A 23794-nucleotide genomic window follows, 5' to 3' on the forward strand; every position below is an offset into this window, starting at 1 on the left:
CGTTGGCCAGCACTAATATATATATATATATATATATATAGTATGTGTGTGTGTGTCTGTGATGTGTACATTTATATATAAAAATTAAGTTTAAAACTTCAGTTTTCCAAACTGAATGTCAGAATGGGAAAGAAAGGTGATTTAAACCATTTTGAGCGTGACATGGTTATTGGTGCCAGACGGGCCAGTCTGAGTATTTCACAATCTACTCAGTTACTGGGATTTTCACGCACAACCATTTCTAGGGTTTACAAAGAATGGTAGGAAAAGGGAAAAACATCCAGTTTGCGTCAGTCCTGTGGGCGAAAATGCCTTGTTGATGCTAGAGGTCAGAGGAGAATGGGCCGACTGATTCAAGCTGATAGAAGAGCAACTTTGACTGAAATAACCACTCGTTACAACCGAGGTATGCAGCAAAGCATTTGTGAAGCCACAACACGCACGACCTTGAGGCGGATGGCCTACAAGAGCAGAAGACCTCACCGGGTACCACTCATCTCCACTACAAATAGGAAAAAGAGGCTACAATTTGCACGAGCTCACCAAAGTTGGACAGTTGAAGACTGGAAAAATGTTGCCTGGTCTGATGATTCTCGATTTCTGTTTAGACATTCAGATGGTAGAGTCAGAATTTTGGCGTAAACAGAATGAGAACATGGATGGGACATGGGACATGGATGCCTTGTTACCACTATGCAGGCTGGTGGTGGTGGTGTAATGGTGTGGGGGATGTTTTCTTGGCACGCTTTAGGCCCCTTAGTGCCAATTGGGCATCGTTTAAATGCCACGGCCTACCTGAGCATTGTTTCTGACCATGTCCATCCCTTTATGACCACCATATACCCATCCTCTTACAGCAGGATAATGCACCATGCCACAAAGCTCAAATCATTTCAAATTTGTTTTTATTGAACATGACAATGAGTTCACTGTCCTAAAATGGCCCCCACAGTCACCGGATCTCAACCCAATATATTGTATATATATATATATATATATATATATATATATATATATACAATATATGTGTATATATATATATATATATATATATATACACCCATATATCAACCCAATATATGTGTTAAATATAGATTAATATGACCGTAAATGTATGTAATAATTAATAATCTACTTAAAATTTCCACCATACCAAAACAAGTGGTTAGCGTTATCTCAAAGGACATTTAAACCATGGCTAAATTTTTCTTATATTGTTATTATATTGTTATTGGACATAATTATTCAGGTGATCCCTAATAAAATTGTGTTCTTTATCCCCGCGATGAATACGCGTAAGTGACTGCATACTGGATAGCCTACAGTATTATAATGTTCCAAATATAAATGTTCGCGCTCTGCTTTAACACTGGGTTTTGTTATAGGCCTAAACAATAAATATTTGACTGAAACTTGTCTATTAATATCTGTTTGCATGAACTTTAACTTATAAATATTTTAATTGTTCCCCCGCCTTCTACTTCTTAAACCTCTTACTTTCTATGGTATCGTGCTGAAAACACGGAGGGACATTGTGCTTTGAGAGTTACCCATCGCGTGTTGGTAGTGACATGTACCAGAGATTGCTTTGCCGATTGCGAAACGTGATTGTTAAACAGTTAGCCAGAATATACCCTGACCGTTATGCAGTGTGAAACCTTCTGTTGCCGATCCATTGCGCAGTGTGAACACAGCAGTGACTGAATGCTGGACAAGATAGTCATGCAGTGTGAAAAGAACCGTGACCCGACTACTTTGAAAATCGTACAGTCTGAACTCGGCTTTAGAGTAATATTGAATCAGTGAAGTTAATGAGATAATTCTGTGATTATGTGCTGATTGAGCATTAGTGATGAACAGCTGCTGTTAACAAACAGAATCACTGAAGAAAAGAGAAACACAAGAACTACAACTGACTTCAGCCAACACAGCCTGAAAAAAAGAAGACATTAAATCTCTTAAGATCTGATTAAACAAACTGTATTAAACAGCATCACCAGCTTCACATTGCATGACAAATTGAGAATTAAGAGAGATTTAGGTGTTGTTGTTTTTGGGCACTACCATGATGGTGCAATGTTTGCATTAGAATTAGAATTAGAATACTTTATTGTCATTGTACACAAGAGACAATGAAATTGCAGAGCTTCTGCGTAAGGTGCATTGTACATAATATACAAAAGAAAATAAAAAGAAATATACATGATACAAAAGAGATGTACAATTAAAACGTTTAAGCTAAGACAAGAGAATGAAATAGATATAATTGTTTGTGTCTAAAAATAGATTAATAGTAAGTGACAGCTTGTTAAAATGATTATTGCACTGATATGAGGTAAACTTCTGGCTCTTAGTAAAATTATTATAGTATTACAAGCATTACACAGTGCACTGAAGGAATGGATATAAAATAAATTAATTAAAAATGAAATAAAAACAAAAAAATTACACTAAAAGTGAAGATATTGCACTAAAAGATATTGCTAAACTGTTCTGAGGGAATAAGATATAGAAAAACATGGCATAATTGCACAGAAATATGATATAGGGGGAAGTTGTGGCCTAGTGGTTAGTAAGTTTGACTCTTAACCCTGGGGTTGTGGGTTCGAGTCTCGGGCCGGCAATACCACGACTGAGGTGCCTTTGAGGAAGGCACCGAACCCCCAACCTTCTCCCCGGGCGTCACAGCATAAATGGCTGCCCACTGCTCTGGGTGTGTGTTCACAGCTGTGTGTGTGCAGTTTGGATGGGTTAAATGCAAAGCACCAATTCTGAGTAGGGGCCATTTTACTTGGCTGAATGTCACGTCACTAATATACAGATATTGCATGGAGTAAGATGGGGGTGTTAGTGCGTGTGTGTGTGTGTTCAGTGTGATTATAGCTCTGGGGAAGAAACTATCCTTGAGTCTGTTTGTCCGTGGTTAGATGCACCTGTAGTGTCTGCCGTAGGGCAGCAGGTTAAACAGGTGGGAACCAGGGTGAGAGTGGTCTTTTTCAATGTTCTGAGCTCTGCTGAGGCAGCGGGAGTTGTAAAGGTCCTTCAGAAAGGAAAGAGGACAGCCAATGATCCTCTGCGCGGTGTTGATGATCTGCTGTATTCCTTTTCTCTCTGCCTTAGTACAGCTGCCATACCATACTGTGATACAGTGTGTCAGCAGGCTCTCCACTGCAGAGTGATAGAAGGTCTCCAGCAGCTTCTCCACCAAGTTGTTCTTTTTCAGCATTCTTAGGAAGTGAAGGTGCTGCTGTTTCTTCTTGATGACTGCTATGGTGTTGGCTGACCATGTGAGATCTGCTGAGATGATTGTGCTGAGGAATTTGAATGTCTGCAGTGACCCTCTGATCTGGACACAGACCGGATCTGGTGGCTACGGTGACCTCGGAATAAGAGAGAAACAGACTAATATTAGCGTAGATGCCATTCTTCTAATGATGTAGCAAATGCATTGGGAGTTATGGGAAGTGGTTTACCTAATTAATATAGCCTAAAAATCCTTTAACAGATTTGGATATTAGAAGCATATTAGTGTGTTATGTGTAAGCCAGGTTAAAGAGATGGGTCTTTAATCTAGATTTAAATTGCAAGAGTGTGTCTGCCTCCCGAACAATGTTAGGTAGGTTATTTCAGAGTTTAGGTGCCAAATAGGAAAAGAATTTGCCACCCACAGTTGATTTTGATATTCTAGGTATTATCAAATTGCCTGAGTTTTGAGAACACAGCGGATGTGGAGGATTATAATTTAACAAGAGCTCGTTCAAATACTGAGGTGCCAAACCATTCAGGGCTTTATAAGTAATAAGCAATATTTTCAAATCTATACGATGTTTGATAGGGAGCCAGTGCAGTTTTGACAGAACAGGGCTAATATGGTCATATTTCCTGGTCTAGTAAGAACTCTAGCTGCTGCATTTTGGACTAACTGGAGTTTGTTTACTAAGTGTGCAGAACAACCAACCAAGTATTACAATAATCTAACCTTGAGGTCATAAATGCATCGATTAACATTTCTGCATTTGACATTGAGAGCATAGGTCATAATTTAGATATATTTTTGAGATGGAAAATGGAGTTTTACAAATGCTAGAAACATGGCTTTCTAAGGAAAGATTGCTATCAAATTGCATGCCTAGGTTCCTAACTGATGATGAAGAATTGACAGAGCAGCCATCAAGTCTTAGACATTGTTCTAGGTTATTACATGCAGAGTTTCTAGGTCCTGTAATTAACTCCTCTCTTTTTTCAGCATAACAGTGAATGCTAAAACCTTGTTTTTCTAATGATATCTCCCAAGGATGACATGTAAAGTGTGAAGAATAATGGCCCTAGTACTGAGCCTTGAGGTACTCCATACTGCACATGCGATTGATATGATACCTCTTCATTCACTGCTACGAATTGATGGCGGTCATTTGAGTACGTTTTAAACCATGCTAATGCACTTCCATTAATGCCAACAAAATGCATAGAATGCAATGCATACATCAAAAATGAACATTTAATTATTACCCATTGTTTCTCTGTCTGTACTTGTACTGTGAACAATGACAATAATGTTGACAGATGATTTAAGTGCATTTAACGTACCTTTACAGTTCTGTGTATGTGATGTGACGCTAGTTTTACTCAAGTCAAATGGTCAAATGCTCATGAAGTGACTGTCAGAGCAGTTCTGGAGATGTTGTTCATGTGTTCACGTCCTTATTTAGTGAGACAGCATATGCTGGCTGAAATCACTGCGAGCGTCACGTGCGCTTCATTGTGTGTGATAAAGGAAGTCGCGCTTCTGCTCCATTCATTAACAGAGACACGCAGAACATGCAGGATCCATATTTAAATACTGTTCTGTATACTGTTAAATACTGTTCCAGCTTAATATTTACAGATATTAGTCCATATCATGATTTGATGTAAGTGCAATGACCTATTTTTTATGAATTCATTCAAAATTTGGCAAATTCCTTGCCATTCCGTGTTAAACTGTAAAATCCGTTTTTATGACTGGATTCCGCGATTCCCTCCGCGTTTTCTGCATCGCGGAAATCATAGGGCCCTAGTTGTGGTGTGCCAGCTCTATCTTGCAATGGACACACGCCACGATGTTCTCTTTACGTTTGCCCGCGAGGTTTACTCGAGGAATCGTTTCAGCCCTAGTTAATAGTATACACATGTGGCTTTTGGGCTGTGTTTTCCAACATAATTTGAAAGCATAGGGACGATCAACCACTAGGTGGGTTTAGTGAGTAGGGACAATGAATAAAGACCAATCAGGGACTGATTTACAGCTAGATCGTCTGATTTGATCAAGTACTCCTTGCTGCAGACTACATAGCACGGTGACGTCACGTATGTACGTGTATGTGTTTACCGCACGTGCGCAGTAACATATGTATTTACTGTAAACACGCATGCGCGTCGTTCTGACTGGCGTTCATGCCATAGACAGTAAAAAAAATGGACACAGCGACCCCATTGGATTCAACGGAGACAAGTGAAGTCAATTAGAAGCACGCACTTCCTGGGGGTCAAGTGTACTGCGCAGACTCAAACTGAGCTAGATGAAGTAAATGTCACGTGAGCAGCCTGTAAGTCTTCTAATCGCTGTGCCAAGAGAAATCTGAATCACCCACCGAATCTTGCAGACGTTGTTGAATGATTTTGTCCCCTTGATTTTATGGACTCTCTATGGGCTTTTCCCTTGACTTTATGCCTCTACATCCCCCCGATTGCTTCATAGACAGTAAAAGATTGCCTCTGAGTTTCTCCTCCTGTCCATATGGTAATTTCTATACTGTGCGACAGAGAGTCGCAGGTTATGATGCAATCGTTAGCCTATTTTTACAAAAACTGCTTCTACAGGGCCACAGCATAAGATACAAGGTAATGGGGCCTTTTATACATGTTCGTGTTTCTTTAGAAATAATGAATGGACAAATGGAGTCTTTAAATCCCTCAGATGTAAAGTTATTCGCTGTCAAAGTGACGCCAAAATGAATGGGAGTCAATGGAATGCTAACAGCAGGTGGGGGTCTGCTAGCCAATGGCGGCGCCCAGGGATGCTTCAAAAAAATATTAAACCCTGCCCCCTGGTTAATGCGCATATCCAGGTCCATTTACTTCCGGATGTTCGTAAGGTATGGTGGATTTTGAGATTAGGTAACAATAAAGGCAAAAATCATTTAATTACTTTTGTTTTCTTGAAAATTTGCGTTTGTAAATGGCTTTTAATTGTGAGGATGCTTTGGTCATAAAGATTGTCATTGCCAATGTGTGCGATTTCAAACATTTAAACATGTTCAACATTCAAACAACATTCAAACATGTTTTATGATATAGTATTCAAAGTGCTGGTCTTTAAAGGGTCTTCAAATGTCTTATTTTGACTAAGATGAGCTTTTAAAGAGGTCTTAAAATAGAACAGAAAGACTTTATTAATATAAGTAATGCCATTGATAGTTGCATGAATTGCAATGTTTATATATATATATATATATATATATATATTTTTTTTTTTTTTTTTTACCCGAGAACGAGTCAGTATTTTGTTCGTTATCCAGCTCGGCTCGGTGTTCATCTTCAGTTCTCTCTTCACAGCAATTCAGTCAGTGTACTGTTTGAGTGCATGAATTACTCCGGGATATTGTTTTTTTTTAACTCGGAGTGTCAGACACATTAAAACAGTTAACAGCTTAAGTCATTTGTGGATTAATGCTTATTGGAGATGCAAACCGTGAGACCTCCATTTATCTTTGGGACACAGTTTAAGATATTTTAGATTTAGTCCGAGAGCTCTCAGTCTCTCCATTGAAACTGTGTCTACAGTCTACTGTCCATGTTCAGAAAGGTAAGAAAAACATCATCAAAGTAGTCAATGTGACATCAGAGAGTCAGTTTGGAACGACATGAGGGTGAGTTATTAATGACATAATTTTGATTTTTGGGTGAACTATCCCTTTAATATGTAGTGAGTACTGTAAAAAGTATGAGGGTCTGACTCCTCTCAACTATCTGTTTTTGTTTTTATCTGATAGACTGTAGTGCCCTCAACTGTAAAATTTTCATATAGAAAACTTTCAGGCTATGCTTTCTCAAGCCAAGTCAACCTAAATTTTGACTCGACAAACTTTATTAATTTAGTTGATGTTAATGCTGGTTATAAATTAAATCTTTACACTTTACAGACAAAGCAAATAGCACTTTTTCTAACACCATCCTATAATATATTTAAAAATATATTTAAAATATTTTGCTTATATGGTTCTTCTGCCTTCAAAATAATTTAATATTGCTTTAATAATGTTTGTTCTTTTATGTAAATTAGGTGTTGTGAACTGGAGTGCATTGTCTGCACAATACAACCAGGGTTTCCGTGTGCCATGTTCACTGACCCAGTGCAGTGAGATATTTATAGACTGGCCACCTGGGTATGTGAGGAATGGCAGGCGGGGACCTTTCGTGTGTGAGGCGAACGTGAAAACCACTACACTACAGAAACCCGCCTCCCGAAAACACTATTATTGACATACCTTACGTCATTTTGCAAATTGCGCGGTAAACACATACGTACGTGACATCACTGTGCTACAGTCTGCAGCGTGGGGTGTCTCGATTTTATTGAGAGCTCTTGCATTTCCAAATGCCATAGAATAGAAGTGGATTGTATGCATCATGGTCAGGTTTAGGGGAGAAGGCTGCTAAGTTTACATTAACTAAGAAAGAAAGTTTAATTTTCACAACTTGTAAATTAACTTGTTAATAGCAATTAGCTGTGGAGCCTGTGCCGATCAGGTCCAAATTTGAGTCTTTAGTTTTCCAGCCAGGCCCTGGTAATACATTTATGGCACTTCTCGTTTCTGCACAGGTCTGTGTCCAATAGGGGTGTACGACTACTGATTTCTGCTAGACGATTGCTCATTAAGAAATACTCAAGTTACTCGACTACTCATGGTTCATTACTCGTGGTAAATGAAAAGACATGAAATAGTTCTTATCAATAAACTCTTTTTTATTTATAGCCAAATGCAGCAATTATGTAAATTGTCAAAACTTTATATTTATGACATTACATATTTACATTTTCATGTAACAGCCAGTATTTGTATCTTTATCTGTGTTTGTATCTGTAACAATCACTAAATTATTTGTATCTGCATTCGGATAAAACCAGGTGGAACGCTGTACAGTCACTACAGACCGTTATGACTATGACTATCATTGAACAAGTATACCATATTAAACTAAAATAATTATTCATTTCTAAAAATATATCTATCTTGCAAGTATAGAGATGTCATGACAAACGTTTAGTGATCATTTGAACATGAATTAATTAATTCAATGCGCACATTTCCATTACGCAGAAGTCTTTAAGCGAGTCCTTTTTTTTTACTTCACTAAACAAATGTGCATGTGCCACGCAAACCAGCAAAATAAAAAGATAAAAACGTGGGACAAATAGAAAATGTATCTGTATCTAAGTTGATTATTAGCCTACTCTTGAGAGAGAACTGGTTTTTGAGAGACTAGTAGCCGCATTTCCACTGTCAGGCCATTGTGAGCCAAGGCTTTAAACGGGCCGTGCGGGGCTAATAGTCTCGGGCCAGTAGCACCGAGGCCAGAATAGTGCAGGGTTTACACAGTCAGGGCCTGAAGCTCGGCTGCGCTTCACTAAAACAAGAAAACGAATAAGAAATAAGTCACTGGAACTAGCGTGATCTCAAAACGAAGATGATAAAAGCGTCTGTTTGTTTGCTTGCTTTGTTAAATATTTAAATCCAAAAGCCTCATTGTTTTACTATAAGAAGTGTTACATTGATCATAATGAATTAATTTATCAGGATGGAAAATTAGTCACAGAAATAAAATGTTATGAACATAGTCTCCTATTCAGTCGAGTCTGTTTCTGTTTATTTGAAGTCACAGTCGCCTTTACATCACATTTAGAAAGAATAATAATTTATATATTTTTATAAAAGCTCCCGAACAAAAACTAGACAAGACTTATGACAGATAAAATATGTTACTAAATAAGTGCACGATTGTGACAGAGAATAAGAAGCTGACATCCGATTTCTTCAAGTGGTCATATTTACAATGTTTACTATGGTAATGTTAATGCCTAGCGTGCATAGTCTTTTGCATCGCTTATAAATATTTCTGCATGGTATGGTGATTATAATCCACATCGGATCAAGTTATTTTAAACACTCCTGCTGAGTTTTGAGCTCAACTTATTCTAAAAAGTCTTTAATGCTGTTACCTTTCTGAAATGATCCGCGGCTGATGATCTCCAGACGTGGCGAAACTCCGCCTTTATTCATAAACACTCCTCTAGCCCCAACTGGCCCACTTTGGCCCAAGGTTTTTGTCGGGCCAAAAAACCCTGGCCGTTAGCCCCGAGGAAGCCCCGACGAGGCACGATCAAGCCCCGGAAGTGACAGTGGAAACGCGACTGGCCCTGGCACGCATTTGCAAGCCCGGTTTAGGCCCGACAGTGGAAACAAGGCAACTGAGATGCACTACACGGCTGTTTGGTGAGCGCGATGTGCTTATTCCATTCATTAGTATCATATTGTAGCCTAAGGTTTAAATCGTTGCCTTTTAAATATATACATATAACAGAATGTGTATGGTGTATAATTATAGGTGATATTACTCTTGCCAAGCTCTGGTTTATGAGAGATGCACGGAGAGGCAACAGCAATGTGGTGTTTGATTTGCGATCTTTACATTGATGAAGTCCATTCACTTCACATTCTATTGTGTGACTTTAAATTTCTGTGTTTAATATTGCACTTATCTCCTGGCTCAACTGTTATCTAGCGAACACCAGATTGTGTCCGCCTCAGCTGAATATTCAGGCACAATTATTCCTTGTCTGTTATTCCTTTTTGAAGAATTTATCCATGCCATTCCAAATAAGGTATTCAGCTTCAGGCACACCCCTAAATATTACATATTTTAATTTTACATTCAACATAGATCAAGTCATAGAAAGTAACAGCTACACACAATATTGTAGTCCTAAAAATCACGTCGTACTTGAAAACTCTGAGTAGTCGATTGTTTCCGACATCACTGACTAGTGGTTGAAGTAATCACTGGACTCATGAAGACTCTTAAATCTGATAGTATGCTTTAGGACCAGTTTAGAGCAAACACAGAATGTGACAAATGTTAAGTAAGCTCACTGACTGAAATATTTCAGGTGTTTTTTTGTTTGTTTTTTTTAACCTTATTATTGAAGTTTTCCACATCACAGCACAAAATAATAAAAAGGTCCACATACATTTTTTTTCAACTGCTTGCATACAAAATCGTTAATTGACACAATTTCTGAAAGCTCACACTTTTTGCACAACACATAATTCTCTATGTTATACTCAAAAATCTAACAGGAAGTACCATATTTTCCGGACTATAAGTCACACTTTTTTTTCATAGTTTGGCTGGTCCTGCGACTTATAGTCAGGTACGACTTATTTATCAAAATTAATTTGACATGAATCGAGAGAAATGAACCAAGAGTTCACATTTCCGTCCATAGCCACGGGAGGGCGCTCTATGCTGCTCAGTGCTCCTGTAGTCTATGTACACTGAAGACATTGAGTGCCCTCTCGCGGCTGTAGACGGTAATGTTTTCTCTTGGTTCTTGGTTCTAAATAAATGCGACTTATAGTCCAGTGCGACTTATATATGTTTTTTTTCCTCGTCGTGACGTATTTTTGGACTGATGCGACTTATACTTAGGTGTGACTTATGGTCCGAAAAATATGGTATCTTGATTTCCTTTTTCAAACACAACCAATCAAAATGCCACACTAATTCATCACTAACTCCTCACATGTGCTTCACTGAACACCAACCAATCATGCTTTAGAACAGGCCTATAAAGACACATCTACACAATTACACATGCTTAATGTACTTCTTTTCTTTCATACACAGTAATACTGTATTCATGCGACAAATGCTTACAGAAAAAAAAAAGAAAAATCAGTTTTAATCTTGCTGTCATATTTACCGTGAAATTTACCGTCTGGTACCTAAATGTAGTTTATGAAAGAAGAGCTTTAGGTTTTTAAAAAATATTATATTATGGTAAAGCTGTTAGCAACGTTGTTTGCTTGGTATTTTGTGATATTTTGAATGCAGTGCTTTTTTTTGCAAAAGATGTCAGGCATTTAGCATTTTGTGTGTGTAATTCTTGGATTTGGAAAAAAGCAAAAGTTTTGAAAATGTAAGTAGTTGGAAAAAAGAACTGTAAATCACATTGACACCCACTGTTGTAATATCATATTGAGGGGCCACTGGTTTTTTTCACAGATTCTTTTTTTCAGGCAATGTAGTTTTCGTACCTTTTGGCTGTAGTAGACAATAGCATAGTTCCAAATTACAAAATGAGCTGAAGCAACCAACAGTTCCTGAACATTTTGTCACAACATTATTTCATAATCGTCAGTTCGCTTACATTTTTCAAATGAAAGTTAACTTTATAATTTAGTGTTGAGTCCTCATGAATAATTTTAGTTGTCAGAATAAATTGAATTGGTTTGTACTTTTTAGCATACTTTTCATGAGACTGCATTAGAAGACTAAGGGCCAAAGGAGTGTCCCTTTCAGATGTTAAATTTATGGGAGGACAGTATTTAAATGAAATGATTTACTAAGGATTGCAATAGTCACTTTACTAGTAAAAAAGCATCTTCACCAATTTTTCACTTGACAAACCTGCTCTTGGTAGACTGCATTGGTCATTATGGATGTGAGTTGCGTCTGTCATGTTTAAACTGTGCATTGTCAGTAGATCATCCGCGGAACTATCTGCGTTTTTATGGGATTGAGGTCCACTCTCATTTGCCCTGTTTAGTAAATTTGGTCAGATATGTTACCATTCAAGGTAACACATTAGATTAAGCTACACTATACACTATTAACTTGTTGCTTAGAAGCATGTATATTACTAGAATATTGGCTATTTATTAGTACTTACAAAGCACATGTTAATGCTTTATTCTGCATGACCATATTCTGGATCCCTTAAGCGTAACCAATACCCAAACATAACATTCTAAAAAAGCTACCTTTCAGTAATTAGCCAGCAGTAATTAGGAGCAAAACTCTTTTCATTAATGTGAAATACTTGTAAATGATGATGATTTGTTATATGGGAGAAGAGTTTTTTCTTAAAAAACTTAGTTAAATTGAATTCATACAATGTGTTTTTAATTATTAGTTGTTTAAATGCTTTATGGAATAGCAGAAAATGGAAATGTTGAAAACAGTGGCATCTGGTGATTTTATGAGATACATTAAACAACGGAAAATCTGGAATGATTTTAACTAAATTTTAAAATGTAAAACAATAAATGATATTACATTCTGCACTACTTCTTGGTCACTAATCGAATAAGACAATTTGTGACATTGACTGGGTTAATTGCTTTGTACAGATAGACACATTTTCTTGCTTGCAATGAAGCACACAAATTGCTTTTTGAAAAAAAAAAAAATCTTACTGTTTCCCTGTCAAAATGAGATTGAGCATGTCATGAAATTATACTCAAAAAAAAAAATTTTAATTGGATGAACATGATTTAATCATGCCACCTATATTCCATCTAAACCAACCAAGTTAAGTCAACCAACCTTTATCATGTTATTTGAACACAAAATAGATGTGTTGGTTAAACATGATATTAACATTTCCATTAAACTCATTTGCTTTTTTTTTTTTAGTTACATGTTCATTCTTAATTTAGTGAAATACATTTGACTGTAGGATTTAATGTCAATAACACCAAATCAATCAATCAGAGTGCAACTGCTCAATACAACTCATCATACAGACTTTTTTTAAATTATAGTTTATCAAACATATCACAAACATATTTACATTTACATTTTACATTTAATCATTTAGCAGACGCTTTTATCCAAAGCGACTTACAAATGAGAACAATAGATGCAGTCAGGTCAACAAGAGAACAACAACAGTATACAAGTGCCATGACAAGTCTCAGTTAGTCTAGTATAGAACGCAGAGCCAGTTTTTTTTATTATTTTTATATATATATATTTATAAATGAAAAGACAAGAAAAGGAAAAGTGCTAGTATTAGTTGGTTAAGTGCAGGCGAAAAAGATGAGTCTTTAGATGTCTCTTGAAAATGAGTAAAGACTCAGCTGTACGAATTGAGATTGGGAGGTCATTCCACCAGCTGGGCACAGTCCAGGAAAAGGTCCGTAAGAGTGATTTTGAACTTCTTTGGGATTGCACCACAAGACGCTGTTCACTTGCAGAGCGCAAACTTCTGGAGGGCACATAAGATTTAACCAGTGAGTTTAGGTATGTTGGTGCCGTGCCAGTGGTCGTCTTGTAGGCGAGCATCAGTACTTTGAATTTGATGCGAGCGGCTACTGGTAGCCAGTGTAACCTGATGAGGAGAGGAGTAATGTGAACTTTTTTTGGCTCATTGAAGACAACCCTCGCTGCTGCATTCTGGATCAATTGCAGAGGCTTGACAGTACATGCAGGAAGGCCCGCCAGGAGAGCATTACAATAGTCCAGTCTGGAGAGAACAAGAGCTTGGACAAGAAGTTGGGTGGCTTGCTCTGACAGGAAGGGTCTAATCTTCCTAATGTTGTATAAGGCAAACCTGCAGGACCGTTCGTTGTAGCAATGTGGTCTGTGAAGCTTAACTGATGATCCATCACAACTCCTAGGTTTCTGGCTGTCCTCGAAGGAGTAATGGTTGATTAACCCAGCTGTATAGAGAAGTTGTGATGAAGCAATGGGTTAGCTGGAATCACCAGGAGTTCCGTCTTCGTAAGGTTAAGCTGAAGGTGATGGTCATTCATCCAGCTAGAAATGTCACTCAGACAGGCTGAAATGTGAGCAGCTACCGTCGGGTCATCTGGCTGGAATGAGAAGTAGAGTTGGGTGTCATCAGCGTAGCAGTGATAAGAAAAGCCATGCTTCTGAATGATAGATCCTAATGACGTCATGTAGATGGAGACGAGAATTGGTCCAAGTACTGAGCCTTGAGGAACCCCAGTAGCAAGGTGTTGTGACTTTGAAACATCACCCCTCCAAGACACACTGAAGGATCTGTCAGAGAGGTAGGACTTAACCCACAGGACTGCGGTTCCAGAGATGCCCATCTTTCTGAGGGTGGACAGGAGAATCTGGTGATTAACAGTGTCAAAAGCAGCAGACAGGTCCAGTAAGATGAGTACTGAGGATTGTGAAGCTGCTCTTGCTAGTCGCAGGGCTTCAGTATCCGAAAGCAGAGCAGTCTCAGTTGAGTGGCCACTTTTGAAGCCAGATTGGTTGCTGTCCAGGAGGTTGTTCTGTACAAGGAACATAGAAAGCTGGTTGAACACCGCTCGCTCAAGTGTCTTTGCAATGAATGGAAGAAGGGATACCGGTCTGTAGTTTTCAAGAAGCGCTGGATTTAGAGATGGTTTCTTGAGCAGTGGGCTTACCCGAGCCTGCTTGAATGCTGAGGGAAATGTTCCAGAGTGAAGACAGGAGTTGATAATGTGAGTAAGCGAAGGTATGACTGAAGAAGAGATCGCTTGAAGGAGTTGAGTGGAGATCGGATCAAGTGGACAAGTAGTACGATGATTGGACTGGAGAAGTTTGGAAACGTCCATCTCTGAGAGTGGGGAGAAGGAGGAGAAAGAGTGTGCGTTGGTCATTGCGAAGTTGTCCTCAGTCTGCGGTGTGGGGAATTGGTCACTGATGGTTCTTGTCTTATTTGTGAAGAAAACTGCAAGAGTGTCTGCTGTAAGGGTCGATGGAGGAGGTGGTGGCAGCGGATTAAGAAGAGAAGAGAAAGTCTTGAAGAGTGTCCGAGCGTCACAACAGCTGTTAATTTTGTTGTGGTAGTAGGATGTTTTAGCCGTAAAGGCATTTGCAGAGAAGGAAGAAAGGAGAGTCTGATACACACATGTTAAAGAGGAGCAAAGAGTGTCCGTAGCGTTGCTCGTGTCCAGAGCTGAAAACTGAGAGAGTGCAGGAAGTGAGGATGAAACCACAGAAGATAGGCGAGATGGAGAGAGTGAGTGTAGGTTCCGTTGAAAGGTGACCTGCGTTGGAGTGTGAGGCGCTTCAGGAGTAAGTGCTAGGTTAGCAGTAATGAGGAAGTGGTCTGAGGTGTTCAGTGGAGCAACTGAAGGGTTGTCCACAGAGCAACAGCACATGTAGATGAGGTCCAGTTGGTTGCCTGATTTGTGAGTCGCTGTAGTAGACACTAGCTTGAGATCAAATGAGGCGAGCAGAGTTTTGAAGTCAGCAGCCTGGGGTTTATCTAGGTGGATGTTGAAGTCACCAAGCAGTACCAGAGGAGTACCATCCTCAGGAAAGTTTGATAGCAGCACATCCAACTCCTCCAAGAAGTTTCCCAATTGACCTGGGGGACTATAAATGACCACAAAGTGGATTTTAACAGGGTGGGTTACAGTAATGGCGTGTGATTCAAATGAACCATTACCTGTAGGTGATGGCTGAAGATCAAATTTCCATTCTTTTGATATAAGGAGACCCGTACCTCCACCCCTCCCAGTGGTACGAGGAGAGTGGGAACAAGTGAAATTAGTGGAGAGGGCTGCAGGGGTGGCAGTATCTTCAGGTTTGATCCAAGTCTCAGTCAGTGCCATGAGGTTGAGACGGGAATGAGTAGCAATAGAAGAAATGAAGTCTGCTTTGTTAACTGCAGACTGGCAGTTCCAGAGACCAACTGGAATAGAGCGCGTAGTAGTAGTAGTAGTAGAAGTAGAGGTCAGAGGAACAGGCCGTACGTTTGTCAGACAGGCCTTCCTGCGATGTACGTAGCGTGCTCTCCGAGTGTAAGTAGTGATAGTAGAGATCTGAAAGCACATAGTGACTACACGTGTAAGAAATATTTGAGAACAAGCTATACAAACAGTAAAGAAAGAGGAGAAAAGCAATACTCAAGTGCCCGGTCGGTGTCCTTGCCTGGTGGAGTCGCGCAGGTAGAGTCGATGGTCTTTACACTCGTCCGTCTTCACACGAGGAGGATTCACACGAGGGCTGCCGCAGTGAAACCTACCGCTTTTGTATTTGCCTGATTACCTGTGATTGAAGTCAGCTGGCCACGCCTCACTATTTAGCAGATAGGCAAACGCAAAACCAAGCGCCACTTTCAGCACTTATTTACCAGGGTAAGACACACACAATTTAAACCAAAAACTTTCCTAGCAATGATGATCACACAGTAGTCTAATGAGAAAACAAGACAAAACACTCACAAGCTGCTGTCCTTCTCTGTTGCTCGACTGTTTCTTCTGACAAGTGCTTTCAAAACAGCTAATTAAGTACTTTCACTGGCTTTGGCCACGCCTCACTATTTAGCAGATCGAAACTGGGCAGTCCCACGATAGGCAAACGCAAAACCAAGCGCCACTTTCAGCACGTATTTACCAGGGTAAGACACACACAATTTAAACCAAAAACTTTCCTAGCAATGACGATCACACACTAGTCTGATGAGAAAACAAGGCAAAACACTCACAAGCTGCTGTCCTTCTCTGTTGCTTGACGGTTTCTTCTGACAAGTGCTTTCAAAACAGCTAATTAAGTACTTTCACTGTCTTTGGCCACGCCTCACTATTTAGCAGATCGAAACTGGGCAGTCCCGCGATAGGCAAACCCAAAACCAAGCGCCACTTTCAGCACGTATTTACCAGGGTAAGACACACACAATTTAAACCAAAAACTTTCCTAGCAATGACGATCACACAGTAGTCTAATGAGAAAACGAGACAAAACACTCACAAGCTGCTGTCCTTCTCTGTTGATATTTGAAATGCATTATAACATTTCAAACCATTTGTTTATTTGTTTGCTTTGTTTTAAAGTATATTGGAACAAGTTCATTGACTCAAACTTGACAACTTATTACTCACTTACCTATCTAATGGTGCTACACTTCTGCAAGAGGCTGACAGAGCAACAATTATCCATAATACACTGCAAAATCCTCAGCCAATGAGATGCCAGTCTGTATTGGTTTTATTAATCTGTTACTTTTATGCAACAATGTTATGTTGGCTGAACAAATAATTTTGAAGTAAAGCTGACAATACACACTATTTTGTTGAATGAACTAGATTAAATTAAGTTCACATTGTTAAATTAATTTTTTTAAGTAATCACAACATGAACGGATTAAGTAAAATTGGCAAAGGTGAAAGGAGTGTTGTATGCTGGTAATATAACAAAACAACTTGTAATTACACTTATCCATTTGCAAATGCTTGCAACGCATCTTACTCACTTTATATTAAGTGTCTTTAACTAATATGTACCAACATTTCAATTAATAATTGCTTTTAATTAAAGTGTTGACCCTGCCTGTACCCATTTTTAAATCTAACCAAGCCATTAAACCTGTACTACCTAAACTTAACCCTAAGGTAAGTGCATAGGCCCATACATTTAGAAATATTAAATGCATTCCCTGAGGATTTAACCCATGCCAATACTAGCCCCACGGTCTATTGTTTGAGCTACAGTACATGAACACTTATTTTAGTCTATCTGGATTTGATCTGCCTTTGTGAACAAAGCTTACATCACACCAACATAAAAATTAGTTTACATGTGCAAGTGTGATTAATACTGTCCTCACACTTCTGTTACTAACCTGAGCAGGGCGTCTGGCACAGGGCTTGGAGCGTGACATCAAAGATTTGCAGGCCTTCTCTGAACACACCACAGACTCTGTGGCTCAACTCTGGGACCATCTGGCCATGATCAGCCACTCCAGCCAGAGGAACAGCAGCAGACTGGGAGAAGAATTAGCCTTTGCTGCTGGCTCTATTCGAAGCCAAGACGCAATTTTAAAGACAATGGTGGTAAAAGTAGAGACACTACAGGAGCGTCTGGAGGAGGTGGGATGGACAGTACAGACATTAAACCATTCGATTAGTGGAGATGTGAGTCTGCACCAGGTGAAAATCTGTGAACTGCAGGAGAAGATTGGGAATGTGTCTCATGACACCACAAGCATGAGGATCACACAGTTACACCTGGAGGAGCAGCTCAGGAATGAGATTGAAGTGCTGAATGTCATCACCGCAGATCTGAGGCTAAAAGCATGGGAGCACTCCATGGCACTCCAAAACTTAACTGTATTACAAGGTATGTTTTGTTCCTTTTTATTGTTTCAATTATACAATTTTACTAAAATCAAAAGTAGTTGTTGGTTAAAGTGTTTAGAAATAGATGGCTGTGTCGAGTTACTCACCGAATAAACATGTTAAAAGTTGTAGGCACGTCTGAGTAGTCATACTAATAATAAATACTTTTAGTGGAATTCATCATTATAGAGATTTTCCATAGCTCAACTTGTGTGGTTCAAGGTGTTCCTTCAGTGAGTGAAAGATTGCTGATAGTGTTTGGTTGCCTTACAAATCTTTCCCCTTTGTGCTTGACAGAAATTTGGTCAGCTGCCAGTTCATCCATAAAAATGTGTTAGTCAGAGAATTTACCAAACGTTTTATACTGTTATGCTTAGAGTGTAGAAATATTGTGAGTGGGGATTTCATTTGTATGGTCTTGTATCTGACACTGTCCTACCTGATAATGCCACGAGATTCTAGTGAATCATGTTTATCCACTATAAACATAAAAACGGAGCCTGAAACATGAACATAAACATGAAATACATTAACAATGCATAATATTACAGTGTACACTGTAAAACCCCACAAGTCATTGCCTTAAACCAGTGGTTCCCAACCACATTTTTTCCACGATTTTTCATCTATTATTTGTCTGACACACCCAGTTCAGGTCTTGGAGTCTCTACTAATGAGATAATGATCTGAATCAGGTGTGTTTGGTTAAGGTGACATGGAAAACATGCAGTGCTGGGGGGCCTCCAGGAACGTGGTTGGGAACCACTGCCTTAAACCATTTAAGTTTTCAAACTAACAGTTATGAGTACTCTGAACTTCATTCAGTTGAGTTCACTAAAAGAAGATATACATTGCAATTAAGTAATTAAGTGATTAAGTGCTGATTGAGCATTAGTGATGAACAGCTACTGTGTTAACAAGCAGAATCACTGAAGAAAAGAGAGACAAGAACTACAACTGACTTCAGAGACAGCCTTAGATGAAATCAACTGAAATAAAAGAGGACATTAATTCTCTCAAGATCTGATTAAACAACCTCACAAACAGCATCACCAGCTCCTCCTATTAATAACCAGAGTGAAAGAAGATATTATTGAGAATTAACTACGGTTTAGATGTTGAATTATTGTTTCATTTGAAGTTAGAGATCAGTGTTTGCTTTAGTTGGGCTCTTGACCCTTGACCTCAGTCTTAGTTTTTTCTCAGGCTGTTATAACTATGTGTTTCTGAAACATATTTGTTATAACACAAAAGCTAAGAGACAATGTGATCAGTAGTTGTAGTGTACAGGTGCTGGTCATATCATTAGAAAATCATCAAAGAGTTTATTTATTTCACTAATTCCATTCAAAAAGTGAAACTTGTATATTATATTCATTCATTACACACAGACTGATGTATTACAAATGTTTATTTCTTTTAATTTTGATGATTATAACTGACAACTAAGGAAAATCCCAAATTCAGTATCTCAGAAAATTAGAATATAACTTAAGACCAATACAAAGAAAGGATTTTTAGAAATCTTGGCCAACTGAAGAGTATGAACATGAAAAGTATGAGCATGTACAGCACTCAATACTTAGTTGGGGCTCCTTTGGCCTGAATTACTGCAGCAATGCGGCGTGGCATGGAGTCGATCAGTCTGTGGCACTGCTCAGGTGTTATGAGAGCCCAGGTTGCTCTGATAGTGGCCTTCAGCTCTTCTGCATTCCTGGGTCTGGCATATCACATCTTCCTCTTCACAATACCCCATAGATTTTCTATGGGGTTAAGGTCATGCAAGTTTGCTGGCCAATTAAGAAAAGGGATACCATGGTCCTTAAACCAGGTACTGGAAGCTTTGGCACTGTGTGCTGGTGTCAAGTCCTGTTGGAAAATGAAATCTGCATCTCCATAAAGTTGGTTAGCAGCAGGAAGCATGAAGTACTCTAAAACTTCCTGGTATACAGCTGTGCTGACCTTGGACCTCAGAAAACACAGTGGACCAACACCAACAGATGACATGGCACCCCAAACCATCACTGACTGTGGAAACTTTACACTGGACCTCAAGCAACGTGGGTTGTGTGCCTCTCCTCTCTTCCTCCAGATTCTGGGACTCTGAAAATTTACTTTCATCAGAGAACATAACTGTGGACCACTCAGCAGCAGTCCAGTCCTTTTTGAAGCGAGACGCTTCTGACGCTGTCTGTTGTTCAAGAGTGGCTTGACACAAGGGATGCGACAGCTGAAACCCATGTTTTGCATACGTCTGTGTGTAGTGGTTCTTGAAGCACTGGCTCCAGCTGCAGTCCACTCTTTGTGAATCTCCCCCACATTTTTGAAAGGGTTTTGTTTCACAATCCTCTCCAGGGTGCAGTTATCCCTATTGCTTGTACACTTTTTTCTACCACATCTTTTCCTTTCCTTTGCCTCTCTATTAATGTGTTTGGACACAGAGCTCTGTGAACAGCCAGCCTCTTTTGCAATGATCTTTTGTGTCTTGCCCTCCTTGTGCAAGGTGTCAATGGTCATCTTTTGGACAACTGTCAAGTCAGCAGTCTTCCCCATGATTGTGTAGCCTACAGAACTAGACTGAGAGACCATTCAAAGGCTTTGCAGGTGTTTTGAGTTAATTAGCTGATTAGAGTGTGGCACCAGGTGTCTTCAATATTGAACCTTTTCACAATATTCTAATTTTCTGAGATACTGAATTTGGGATTTTCCTTAGTTGTCAGTTATAATCGTCAAAATTAAAAGAAATAAACATTTGAAATATATCAGTCTGTGTGTAATGAATTAATATACAAGTTTCACTTTTTGAATGGAATTGGTGAAATCAACTTTTTGATGATATTCTAATTATATGACCAGCATGTGTATTTATGATGACAATCATCAATTGATGGCTTAAGTCAGTTGTAGTTCTTTTCTCTCTTTTCTTCAGTGATTCTGTTTGTTAACAGCAGGTGTTCATCACTAATGCCTAATTATCACTTAATTAATCACTTAATTACTTAATTGCAACGTTTTAAAACTTACATGGTTTAAGCCAAGGCAATGTTTTTACTCAAACGGTTTGAGTAACGTGACTTGTCAGGTTATACAGTGTATATACTGTATTTATGTGTGTGTGTGTGTGTGTGTGTGTGTGTGTGTGTGTGTGTGTATATACCTGGTATTCACTACAGGATGAGGACCAGATGTCCCAGAAGGGATAGTAATGCCATTATATTTCTATTGTAGGGACATTTTTTGGTGAGGGTTAGGTTTAGGTGTATGGTTAGGGAAAGGGGATAGATAATACTGTTTAAAAACCAATACGCCCATGGAGCTCCCTGTGTGTGTGTGTGTGTGTGTGTAATGCAATGTTTTGATGAGTACACAAAAGGGAAAGAAACAGCTCAAAGTTAAGCAATACAGTGGAGAATGTTTACTAATTACAGCAGCGTGAGTGAAAGCTGCACATACAGGAGACAAGTGTCTGCCAGTTACATAGTGCATGTACTGTAAAAGTGATTCAAAAATAAAAAGAAATGGCTTTTTTGATGGCCAATGAAAATAAGCTATAATAATTAACACATTAACTTGATTTCGAGCCAATTAACAGAAATGATTTCTCTACCACCAGTGGGGAATTAATAAACAACTGTCATTAACAAGCAGTTCTATACTGTTGAAACAACGGAAGTGGAACTTGCAAGTTAATTTCTGCAGGGATGCATCACACTATCTTGGTTCAGCAGTGTTTGATTGTATGGGAAACTTTCTCCGCATTGTGTGTCCTCTAACATACTTTCTTGACTGCCCTGATGATTCACCAGGCTGTGTGATTTGATATTTTTTGCTGTGGAAATCGAGGGATTTATCATAAAATATCCTATTCTAAACTTCCACAATCAGTGTGTGCTGTGTGACTTCAACAGTGTGTAATATTCAGTACATGAGGAGTGGAACTTAGCAGTGGCGGTTCTACACGGAGGCCTAGGGAGGCCCCTACCTCTGTAGACCTGGACACCTCTGTGGCCACCCCCGTGCTGAAAAAAAAAAAAAAAGTAATATGATTTTACACGCGAGCGCCAAAAGCGGAACTAATGTGATGCAACTTTCTACATGGGTAACTATGTGCAGCGCACCCAAACACTTTAAGAACTTAATCATATTCAGGGATGCAAACATCGCGCTTTTTTCACATCAGTTTGGGTGACTTGGGTCTGATTATAATTTCTCAAAGTCATCTGAAGCAATTCCATAGCTTAATGTTATGGACAGAAGACTATTTACATCATTAAATTAAAGTTTACGGAAACCTTGTTGTCCCTCCTCTGCGGCTGTCAATCATTCTCCATTCAGTATTCAAATAGCGCGCACCTCGTCCATTTACAGCAGGATGTATGGTAAAACTCTCTCCAATATTATATACTCACATTATAATGCTTAATCTGTAGATAAAACGGCTGTGGATTTGCATAAAATGACTTTATTTTGTGTATTTGTATTTTATGTTTGTTGCTTTCTTTAAAAGACTCGCTTGTGCCTGTTAGATCACACACATGTTTTAAAAGCCATAATCTTTTAAAATCACTTTGTGAGCTCAGTTTTGAAGCGTTTCATATTATCATGGTTTTGCGCACTGAAAGATTATTAAAAGCTTTTTATATTTTTAGCCTGCACAATAGATTTAAAATAAGCATAATTTAATTGTATATTATTTCTGTGTAGTGTAGTGTAAGCATTATAAATATATACACTTCTGAATTCTTGACATTCATATATAAATATTAAATTGTGAAATGTATGATTGCCTGATTGAATTTATATAAGAGTACGAATAGTAATTTGTTTTTATTAACATGTTTAGACTGTATAAAATTACTGTGTGGATTTTTTCAAGAACTACTTTTTGTATTTATTTGCATTACATTTAAATAAAATATGTTGCCATTTTTAATGTGCCCCTCTGGTTAAACACTGGCCCCTCCTTGGCCCCCCTAGTAAAATTTGTCTAGAGCCGCCACTGGAACTTAGGTCCAATGAGATTTAGGATTGTATGATTTTTTTTATTTTTTTATTGTATGTGTATTTAATTTATTCTCTAGCCAATGCATGAGTGTTTCTAGGAATCATTCTGGTTTGTGTTATTGTAAAGGAAGAAAATGAAGATTGATGCTGCAATCCATTCTGGGTGCCCGCATTGTAATAAATTGCATACATGCACTGCGGCTCAATTATACGGTCTTACTTTCTGGTTTTAATGTGATTGTTATTTTTTGTGCAGGTTTTTCTAACTTGTTTTGTAATGTTCAGAGATGTTTTAGTCTTATGTGCAAATTTTGATGTTGATAATGAGTGTTGATGTCATACTGGCCAGATGGCAGTTCTTGAACATGAGATGTTAGAGATAGTTTGCGGTAACTGCAGGTTGAAGTGATGTACATGCAACAAAACTCAGTAGAAGTAATGGATAAAACAACCTCTTACAAACCAATTGTAATGCAATCTGTACTGTAATCTGCCATAAGACAAGTCAATGTGTTTTCTAGAAACACTATAAAAAACAACTAATTTAATAATAATAATAATAATAATAATAATAATAATAAAACATTTAAATTAATAATTTAAGTAATAATTTATAGTTTTAT

The 23794-nt window shown here is 38.5% G+C and overlaps 1 protein-coding gene across 3 annotated transcripts in view; it reads left to right on the plus strand.

Moving 5' to 3' along the window:
* The window catches only part of scara5 (scavenger receptor class A, member 5 (putative)), a 189506-nt gene that overhangs the window by 131333 nt on the left and 34379 nt on the right, over positions 1-23794 (plus strand). For all 3 annotated transcript variants that reach the window (XM_059513342.1, XM_059513344.1, XM_059513343.1), the window contains one exon: positions 17680-18168. In XM_059513342.1, coding sequence (XP_059369325.1) covers positions 17680-18168 — 489 coding nt within the window. The remainder of the gene's footprint in view (positions 1-17679; positions 18169-23794) is intronic.

The sequence above is a fragment of the Carassius carassius genome, chromosome 27, assembly GCF_963082965.1.
Source record: "Carassius carassius chromosome 27, fCarCar2.1, whole genome shotgun sequence".
In the NCBI taxonomy this organism is placed as follows: domain Eukaryota; kingdom Metazoa; phylum Chordata; class Actinopteri; order Cypriniformes; family Cyprinidae; genus Carassius; species Carassius carassius.